Source organism: Varanus komodoensis, unplaced genomic scaffold, assembly GCF_004798865.1.
Source record: "Varanus komodoensis strain SLA01 unplaced genomic scaffold, ASM479886v1 scaffold36, whole genome shotgun sequence".
Taxonomy (NCBI): Eukaryota; Metazoa; Chordata; class Lepidosauria; order Squamata; family Varanidae; genus Varanus; species Varanus komodoensis.
This window is the reverse complement of record NW_025335873.1, coordinates 9,924,448-9,934,275: the sequence shown is the minus strand read 5'-3', so window position 1 is coordinate 9,934,275 and position 9,828 is coordinate 9,924,448. Positions and strand designations below refer to the sequence as shown.

The 9,828-nt window shown below is 68.5% G+C and overlaps 2 protein-coding genes across 2 annotated transcripts in view; both read left to right on the top strand.

Moving 5' to 3' along the window:
- The first annotated feature begins 2,144 nt into the window (after positions 1-2,144).
- On the top strand, positions 2,145-5,384 carry AJM1 (apical junction component 1 homolog). The gene has a single exon (XM_044439767.1). The coding sequence runs from the start codon at positions 2,145-2,147 to the stop codon at positions 5,382-5,384; it is 3,240 nt and encodes a 1,079-aa protein (XP_044295702.1).
- Positions 5,385-9,727: 4,343 nt separating this feature from the next.
- Positions 9,728-9,828, top strand: part of PHPT1 (phosphohistidine phosphatase 1) — a 2,326-nt gene continuing 2,225 nt past the window's right edge. The window contains exon 1 of the mRNA XM_044440097.1: positions 9,728-9,828. This exon is cut by the window's right edge and continues 15 nt beyond it. Within this exon, the coding sequence (XP_044296032.1) occupies positions 9,747-9,828 (82 nt within the window). The 5' untranslated portion in view covers positions 9,728-9,746.

The window sequence follows — 9,828 nt, the reverse complement described above, 5'->3', positions numbered from 1 at the left end:
CCCCGCCCGGGCCGGGCCGGGCCTGGGCGGACGCGGCGTCGGTGGCGAGGCCGAGGCCCGGCGGTGCCCCCGGGCTGCCCGGGCGCAGCGGGCCGGGGCTCCGCGGCCCCCATGCGCAGGGGGCAGGGAGGGCCGGGGGCTGCGCTCCGGGACCCGGCCTCCCGCGATGTGGCCTCGGCGAGCGGCCGTGTCCTTGAGAAGCGCCCCCTCCCTCCCCGCTGGATCGCAGCCCTGGGGGCGCCGGGTGGGGCGGAGAGGGGCGGCGATGCCCGTCTGCCAAGGTCCCGGGGAGGATTTTAGCAGCAGTGTTCTCGAAATGTCTCCAAGCCGTGCACTTCCCCTCCTGGCAAAGCACTCGGGTGGTTCAACAGGTACACCTTTCCCAGCGTGGAGATGCCATGTCAGAGAGAGGGCGTGGGGGGGGGGGTGCAACCGAGCGCCAGGCTGTTTTTTTAAACGCTGCATATTCCTTACATTTTTTCCACCCTTTTTCCTGCAAGGGACTCAAGGCGGCATACGTAATTCTCCTTCCCTCTGTGTTATCCTCATGATGGGCCTGTGAGGTAGGTTAGACTTACAGACAGTGACTAGCCCAAAGCCAAACTGAGCCTCCCGGCTGGGGGGAGCTCGAGGCCGCAGCCCCCCAGCCCGGACTCTCTGCAGGACGCGGGGGGCCAGGGCAGTGCTAGCGCAGGGGCTCCAGCGAGGGGGGCGTCTGGGGGAGATCTGGCAGCACAGCAGCTGAATGGGGCCAGCGCGTTCCAAGATGGTTGGCTTCTGGTTGGTGCCGGAGAGGCCCGCCTCACCTCCCGATCCCCAGGCTGCCAGGGGAGTTCTGACCCAGATGGACCTCGCCTGGGACCCAGCAAGGATGCCCTCCTGCGTTCCCGATTTGCACAGATGAAGGCACTCGTTCATCTGTGATCCTAGACGTGGCTTTCGGGGGCGTTAACTGGCAGCTTCTACCCCATGTGTGGCCTCAGGGAGTTGGAGGGTGGCGTTATCGAAAGGAGGCAAACCTAGCAGCCTGCTCTTACTGGAGACTGATTGGCTGAGTTCATGCGCACAACATGAGGACTAGGAGCATGTCAGGGTGGAGTTGCTAGGATGCATACTTTGATTACTATTCCACTGTACCTTTGTAAGGCCTTTCCTTTAATTCCTGCATGGCTTTTCAACTTCTGGGAAGCATCCGTTTCAGTGACAGCTGCCGGGGGGGGGGGTGCAATGGGACATGTAGTCCAACCTATCTGGAAGGTGTCAGCTTGGAGAAGACTTTATTAAATTGGGAGGGCAAAGTCCAGGGTCCTGCGTTCTCCTCTGGGGGGCCCGGTCAGCTGCAAGCCCGGCTTGTGCCTCCGGGGACCCCCGGCCCTGCCCTTCCCCGGCATGGGAGGTTGGGAACATTCGGAAGCACCCGGGGCCCCAAAGGGCCGCCGAGGAGGCGAGGGGCGCCCCACATGGTCTGCTCATCCCCGGGCTAGACGGAACCGCTTTTTCAGAGAGAGCACAACGGAGGGACGCTGGACCTGAGTGAGCCTCGCCGAAGACCGTCCCCTCTGCATGGGCGCCTGTGCGGCGGGGAGGAGCGCCTGCCCGAACACCCAGCGCCCCCCGGCGGCCGTCCCTGAGCGGAAGGGGCGGGGGACCCTGCGCCCTCACCTGGCACCCGCGCCCTCACCTGGCACCCGCGGCCGGGATGAGCAGTGGCCCGGGGCACGGAGGGCGGCCTCGGCCCACATGGCTTCTGGATGAACCGCCTGCCCCCCGGCCAGGTAGGTCCCGTCCCAGAGAACGCGGCCCAGGCCTCGTGCGGCTCGTGCGGGACGCCCCACTGGCCAGGGGGACTTTGTGCCGCATGGAGATCTGCCCCACGCCCCACAGGAGGGGCCGCGTGCCCCCCCTCCTCAGCCCCGCCTGATGCCCGCCTGCAATGCCCTGGCTGAGGCAAAGCGCAGCAGGGGGCTTGGACGGCGTGGCCCTCTGGGGGCGGGCTGGGGGTGGGCAGGGGGTGCCCCCCCCTCCAGGCCCCGGGGCTGATGCCCCACGGCCCCCCTGACGTTCTGCTCCTCTTTCAGGGCTCGCCAGACGGCACTGAGATGATCTGAGGAGGCCTCGGAGGGCGGCAGGGCGCTGGCTTTAAGATGACCCGGACAGACGCGCCTGATATCCTGGTGTCGACCGTGTGTCAGGGCGTCAAGGTGGCCTGCGCCGCCCCCTCCCCCTCCGCCTCCCGCTGCCCCACAGCGCGATGTGAGAGCCCCATGTCGTTTTCCCCGAGGAACCTGCACCCCTCGCACTTCAACAAGCGGCACTGCCGCAGCTTCGACTTCCTGGAGTCCCTTGACGAGCCGCCCCCTGCGCCCCCCGCCATGGAGCGGATCTCCCGGCGGCCGCCCACCCCGGAGCCGTCCTCTGTCCCCGCCGGCAGGAAGGCGCCGATGCGGGCCGTGGCGGGGTATGCCGGCAAGGCCTGCCCACGCGAGCCGGAGGCCCCCGCGGAGCCGGCCGCGCGGGGGGAGCCGAAGAGGCGGGGCCGGTCCAAGAGCGCCCCCCGGGCCAAGTCCGCCTTCGCCCCCGTCGCCCTCCCCGTGCCCACGGGCTCCCCGCCGGCCCCCGCCAGGAGGGGGCGCGAGGCCCGCCGGGCGTCCCGGGAGCCCGAGCGAGCGGAGCCGTCCCCGCGCCGGGAGAGCGGCTACGCCTCCGTGAAGGCCCTGATGAGCGAGCTGCACCCCATCAAGCTGCAGCCCCAGCGCAGCGGCGGCAGCCGCATCTCGCCCCTCTGCGTCTCGGGCGCCAACTGCTACGAGGAGCCCCCCCCGGCGGCGAGGCCGGCGCCCCCCAGCGTGCACGTCAAGCGCCGGGTGGACATCAAGCCGGACGAGGCCGCAGTGATGCATGCGGCCCGCGGCCCCAGGGCCCCGCTCGGCCACGGGGAGGCCCCCCCGGCCTGGGCCCGGCCCCCGGCCCCCGCGCACTGCCTGACCGTGCCCGGCAGCCGGCAGGCGTCCGTGTCGCGGACCCCCACGCCCAGCGACACCTACAGCGGCGAGCACCGGGTGCTGGCCCCCTTCCCCGCCGACCTCTACGACGGCGGGCCTGCTGCGCCAGACGGGGGCTGCGTGCCCTTTTCCCCGTACGTGCCCACGAAGTTCTTCTATGCCGAGGAGCCGGGCAGCTTCGCCCCGAAGGGCTCCGGCTACGAGGGGTACCCCCTGCAGTACGGGGTGCACGTCCTCCCCCCGCAGCCCTGCTACGCGGAGGAGCCCCCGCAGAGCGGCCTCCGCCCCCTCCCGGCCAGAACGTTCTTTGTGGAGGACGGCCGGAGCACCTTCCCTGCCCAGGAGGCCCCCGCCCAGGCGTACTTCAGCGATGACCCCCGCTTCTACGCCCCCAGGACGCCCCCCGTGAAAGCCATTTATGCCGAGGACCCCCGGGCGTACCCTGCCTTCCGCTCCAACCCTAGAGTCTTCTACACGGAGGACTACGGCAAGTACCACGAGCGGGAAGCCATGTGCAGGACGTATCCGTACCCCCGCGGCGCTCCCCCCGTGCAGTTCGGGGACTGGTACTGCCCTGGCAGGGCGGCGCTGCCCTACCAGACGTGGCAGGTGCCCCACCTGCCCCCCCACCCGCCGGCCCCCCAGGCCATGCTGTCCTCCTGGCACGCCAGCTACAGCGTCAGCCCCCCGCGGCTCGGCACGGACGCGCGGCACTACTCCAAGTCCTGGGACAACATCCTGACGCCCCACGGCCGCCGGGAGGACCCCCTGCTCCGTGGGCGCAGCTACGAGAACCTGTTGGCCCGCGACCCGCACCGTGCCTTCTCCCCGGACGAGCGGCGCCAGCCCTTGGTGGTCAACCTGTCCAGCTCGCCCAAGCGCTACGCCGCCCTCTCGCTCTCCGAGAACTCGCTCATCGAGAAGGTGCCCGCGGACGGCGGGCGCCACGGCTGGTTCGTCACCCCCGAGATCACCATCACGGACAACGACATCCGGGCCAACGGCTTCTGCCGGGGCGAGAAGCGCTCGGCCAGCTGGGACGTGCTGAACGCGGGCGAGGGCCGGGACCGGGGCCGCGTCCCTGCGCGGCCGTACGTGCTGGACCCCGGGGCCAAGGAGAGCGCCGCCCGCCAGCGCAGCCTGGAGCAGCTGGACGAGCTGATCACGGACCTGGTGATCGACTACAAGCCGCCCCCCGCCGGCCAGCCGAGCGAGGTCAGCGACCTGGCGGAGCAGCTCCGGCGGCTGATCAGCGACAGCATGGCGCTCCCCGCCAAGAGGCCCGGCGCCTGGAGGGCCCCGGACCCGCACCCCACCAAGGAGCAGCCTGGCCGCAGCGCCTTCCACGCCGAGCTGCGCAAGGACCAGGGCCGGCACGCCGCCGAGGGGCCCGCGCCCGCGGGGGCCTTCGAGAAGGCGCCGGGCGACTGCTCCCCGGACCTCAGCGCCGACGAGGACGACGTGATGACCTGCTCCAACGCCCGCTGCCGCCGGACGGAGACCATGTTCAACGCCTGCCTCTACTTCAAGTCCTGCCACAGCTGCTATACGTACTACTGCTCGCGCAACTGCCGCCGCGAGGACTGGGACACGCACAAGGAGAGCTGCGTCTACGGGCGGATCGGCAGCACCTGCCGGCACGTCCTGCAGTTCTGCCGGGAGAGCGGGGAGGTGCACAAGGCCTTCTCGCGCATCGCCAAGGTGGGCTTCCTCTCCCGGGGCCGCGGGGTGCTCTTCCTGGGCTTCCCCAGCGCCGGCTCGGCGGAGAACTTCCTGCAGTTCGGCCTGGAGAGCCTGCTCATGTCGCCCACCTACCTGTCCCTGCGGGAGCTGGAGGGCTACGCGGACAACCTGGGCGAGTACGCCCGGGAGCTGCGGGAGGCGGGCCAGCAGTACGACCCGGACGACTGCTTCCTGCTGAATGTGACGGTGGCCGTGGGCCAGAACGTCCCGGAGAGGCCCTCGCCCAAGGCGCCCGTGCCCACGGTGCGCAAGTACGCCAAAGTGGCCTTGGCCAGCTCCAGCCCCGAGAAGAAGGTCCTGCAGCGGGAGCGCGACATGGAGACGCTCATCCTGACGCCGCCGCCGGGCACGGCCGGCCTGGACCGGGCGGGCGAGGAGGGGCGCAAGGCCCGCGAGGTGTGCTTCATCCACATCCAGCGGGAGCTGCGCATCCGCGGCGTCTTCCTGCGCCACGAGTACCCCAAGGTGTACGAGCAGCTCTGTGCCTTCGTGGAGAGCAACCAGCGCTTCACGCCCACCACCATCTACCCCATCGACAAGCGGACCGGCAGGCAGTTCATGTGCATGATCATGGCCGCCTCGGAGCCACGCACCCTCGACTGGGTGGCCAGCCCCCACCTCCTGGACGACCTCATGTGACCCCGGCCCCGGCCTCGGAGGGGCCTTCTGTTCCCGGAGTGACCGGCCGGTCTGGTGCCGTCCCGTCCCGTCCCGTCCGCGGGGAACCCCTGACCAGTGGGAGGCTGGCCCGGCAGGGAGCGAGGCCCCCGGGAAAGGGCTGCGGTAAGGAAGGTGACGCTCCTCGCGGAAACCGAACCCGGAATGTCAAGATGCTCGGTGGGACCCCCCGCCCCGTGTTTGACCTTCTCCCCTAAACCACCGTTTCACGGGCTCACGGGCACCGGTAATGCTCACCTCTGCAGAGATGGCGGGACGGGGCTGTTTCCCTCCTCCCGACCAGCGTTCCCAAGTCTGGGAATACCGGTGGGCAGGAGCGTCTGTTTTGCCCGTGGAGATGGGGAAGAGAAAGTGCAGGCGTGATGCCAGCTTGGTGGGGAGCGTTTCCGTGGGGGCGGCTTCGGCTCTCGCTGCCCCGGTTCATGGCCGCTTGGTCTAGCCTAGTGGGGGAGGCGAGGCAAGGGCTCTCCGGAGTCCCAGGGCCCCAGCTGGGTCACTTTGCAGTGCTGGGGGGGGGGGCGGGTCAGAGTAGTCTTCCTGGCATGAGTGGCACTTGGGTTGGGCTTCCGGCAGATGCTCTCGGGCTGCCCCTTTGCCCTGTAACCACTAGAGAACACTGCTACCTCTCTCTCTGAGCGAGTGTGGCTACGGCTAGACCTGATTCCGTTGGGGGAATGCCAGAGGCCCGCAGGGAGGGCTCGCCCTGAGCGCACAAGTTCCCTGGCCAAACTTCGGTGCCAATCGCACACGTGTCCGCGTTTGCGTGCCCCGTCAGCGGGGATCTCGGACAGATTCCGCACAAGGGTCTCCCGGCACGGCTCGGCTGCACCCTTTGCTATCCCAGTGTTCCCCCATCTCCCCTCCAAGGGGGGTGTGCAGGGCCTCTCCCCCTTCTCTGACCAAGCGACAGCCCTGCGAGGCAGGTTTGAGGGGCAGAGGGCAACGGGCTCGAGGCCGCCAAGGCGCGATTGTGGCTCTGCAGGGCTGGGGTGCTGCCTTTCTGTTCCCCGCGCTGATGGGGAGTCGGGCGCCGGCAAGGCCTGACGTCTGGCACTGCAGCACAGTGAGGTGCCCGGGTGCTCGGCTGTGGGGGCGAATGGAGACGCGGAGATTTCTGGGACGTTCAGACTCGGAATGTGGGCCCGGTGAATGTGTGAACGCGGGGCTGAGCGAAGGGATCTGGGAATCGTGGCACGGTAGAGCCGGAAGGAGCCACAGGGCGGCTGGGCCCATGCCCTGGCGGCCGGCCTCCACCAACGGACCGCTCCCGCCCCTCCAGCAGGCCGCGGCCTTGGCCCGCTCTTGGGGCTGCTGGCACGGGATGCCTCGTCCTGCCAGATGGTGCTGAGCCGTGCCGCTTCCCGGCACCTCCTGCCTCGCGTGGGGAGGGTGGCGCGTGTGCTAATGCGCCGCAGCGAAATCCAGGTCAGGAGCCCAAGAGCTGCAGCGGTCGCCATGGAGACGCCGCACGGAAGGACGGGCGGGTGGGCAGCCGGAACCGGGATGGAGCCGGGCCCTGAACCCCTGCGGAGGCCAGCCGGAAGGCTCCCGCGCCCCTCCCTCCCTCGCGGAGCTGGCGCGCTCGCTGCCGCCGGCGGGGGCTCGCCAGGGAGCCTCCCCTGCGCCTCCGCTTCCCCACCTGTGAAACGGGCATCCGCGCAGGCCCGCCTGGCCTGGTGGTGGGGGGCAGGGGCGGGGGGCATTCCGCCCACGCTCAGCGGCACGGCCTCCGGGCGGCTTGCTCTGCGCCCACCAGGAAGCCCCACTTTTGGAAACGCGCCTTTGCAAATGGGCGGCCGGGGTTGCCGTGAGCCGCTCGGGGTCCGGCTAGTCTCGAAAACGGGGCGTTTGGCAACGTGGCTTCGCCCGTCCTGTCTGCGCTGGGGGGCCCGCCCTTTCCCCCACGCCCCACGGCGGCCCTTTCGTGGTGGCACCCACGGCAGTTTCTCCCTGCCCAGCGCGGCCTGGCGCATCTCTGATGTGTTTGGCCACTTCCGGAAAGCATCTGCCCAGCGGGGCCCCGGCCGTTGCCGCAGGCGAGAGCACCGCCCCGCCGGCCTTGCGCCTTCCTCCTCCCGGCCCCCCAGGCCTGACCCACCGCCCTGGGGCTCCTCTTGCTCCGGGGGGGGGGGGGGCTGGGACCGAGTCCCTCCGCCGCTGCATGGCGGCTTGAGCTGCACCGCACTGACGAGTTTCCTTGTGCCCCTCATCTCGGCACAGGGCCTTTGCATGTTTCCTTTATTTATTTATTAGATTTCTACCCCACCCCTTTCCTTTTTGAGGAGCTCAAGGGGCTTACAAATGCCACCTCCTGTTTCCGTCCTGCCTTTCCCCCTCTGGCGAGGCGGGCAGGGCTTTCGCAGCCGGAGGACAGGCCTGGGCTGGAGCAGCAGCTCGGCGACTCCTGGTTTCCCTGATGTCCACGCTCCTTTTGGGACCCTTTGGGGCCTGGGGACCCTTCCTCCCGACGCTGCGCTCCTGTGGGTCCGTGGCCCCTGCAGCCCTGCGTGGACGCAAGCGTCAGGCCCAGCGTGGCCGCCGCCGCCGCCGCTTCTCTGTCCTGGCCCCAGGTCTGGGTTCAGAAAGCATCCACCTGCAGGCCCAAAGGCCGGGATGGGGAGCCGTTCGGGGAAGCGCAGCAGCCTTCTGAAGCACCTCGGGAGGAGGGGAGCGCGGCCCAAGGAGCAGAGCCGGCGGGGCCCCTTCTCCGTGGAGCAGGCCCGGCACCGAGCGAGCGCCCTGCACAGGCGCTGGCCCCTGCCGCTTCCCGGGAGCAGGCTGGGGAGGGCCGGCAAGGAGCCTGCGTCTCCGTGGCCGGGGCTGCGAGGGCACCGGCGGCCTTCCCTGCCTACTCCTTTGCGCCCCTGCCATTCAAGCGCCACCAGACAGTGCCACGGACGTGGCCTCTCGCCTGGGCCCCCCGGGCACCATTCTCCACTCCCGCGCTGCCCGGGGCACCCCCGCTGTCCTCTGCCGCAGGTGGGAAATGGCTTCCTCCCTGCGCTGCTGCTCTGGGCGAAGGCCCTTCAGCCGGGGAAGGCCAGAGGGCTCTGGCCACCGCCACCAAGGGGCTTCCCTAGCTCCCCCCATTTCCTTCTCCAGGAGCTCTCCTGCCCCGCAGAGGCACTGCCGCCTGCTCAGACCCGGACCCCTCAATGATGTGTTGGAGCACAACTCCCATCCTCCGCAGCCAGCAGGGCCAGTGACTTACTGGCCTCCGACGTGTCCCAAGGGCGGGAGCTTCAAAGAGGCCGACATGGCGGGTTCTGTAGCTGCCAGACTGTCCAGTCATCCCTTCAACCAGTTGCTGCCCCTTTTCCCCAAGAGAATTTTGCTGGTTTCTTGGATAAGTGCATGTTCTATATATTTCCCGTATGAAAAAGAAAAAGAGAAAAAACTGACTACATATTAAAGAGCTCCACATTTTCTCTTGCACAGAGCAGAATTAGGCCTGTATTTTCTCATGTTGCCATTGTTCGAGTCTGTTGGTTTCCTAAGGCACAATTCTGAAGATAAATTATATACATGCACACATACATATATATATATTATATATATATATAAGAAGAAGATTTCCTTTGAATAAATATAACTTGAATGTACAACTGCAGGGCCTGCTTTTTGTGCTCTGTGGAGGGGAGACGGTGGGCGGGGGGGGGAGACGCAGAACTGGGGCCCCCTTCGCTCCCCTCTGCTCTGGCCCCGATGCCGCACGTGCAGGCACAGGCCCTCCAGGCGCCCCAGTGGTGGAAATGCAGTCCAGAAACCTCTTTCCTGGGAATCCCTTGCGGGAGGGGGAAGCATGCGGCGGCTGGCCGGCTCCCGGAGGCCAGGCCGCCCAGTGGGTGCAGCTGTCGCGCGCCTGAGGACCAGCGGCCGCTGCGGGATCCCCGGTGTGGCTGAGCCTCCGCGGAGGATGCCTCTCTCCGCGAGCGTTGCCCGAGCACTGCCGGGTTTACTGGGTTACCGCGCGACCGGCTGAGGCCGAGCGAGGAGAACGAGCGCAAGAAGCGCAAATGCCTTGAAGGGGGCAGGATTCTGCACATGCTCAGAGGCACGCTGGCTTCCCCCTTTAAGAGCTCTGCCCCTTTAAGGAGGCCCGCCCTGCGTCCTACCTCGACTGCGATTGGAGCGTACGTTCCCATCCTGCCGCCTTTCCGCAGCGCGTTCACTGCCATTGGGCCAAACGGCGGCGGGGCGGTGCAGGTAGGGGCTCCGCGCCGCGATTGGTCAAGGCAAGGCACGCGCCCTGGAGTAGCCAATGGGAAGGCTGCCGCGCCGCGCCCCGCCCTTTCCCCGCAGCCTGGCGTCTCGAGCGGTGGGATGGCGGCGGCGGCGGCGGCGGCCCTGAGCGGCGTCTGCGACGTGGACATCGACCCGGACGGCGTCTTCAAGTACGTGCTGA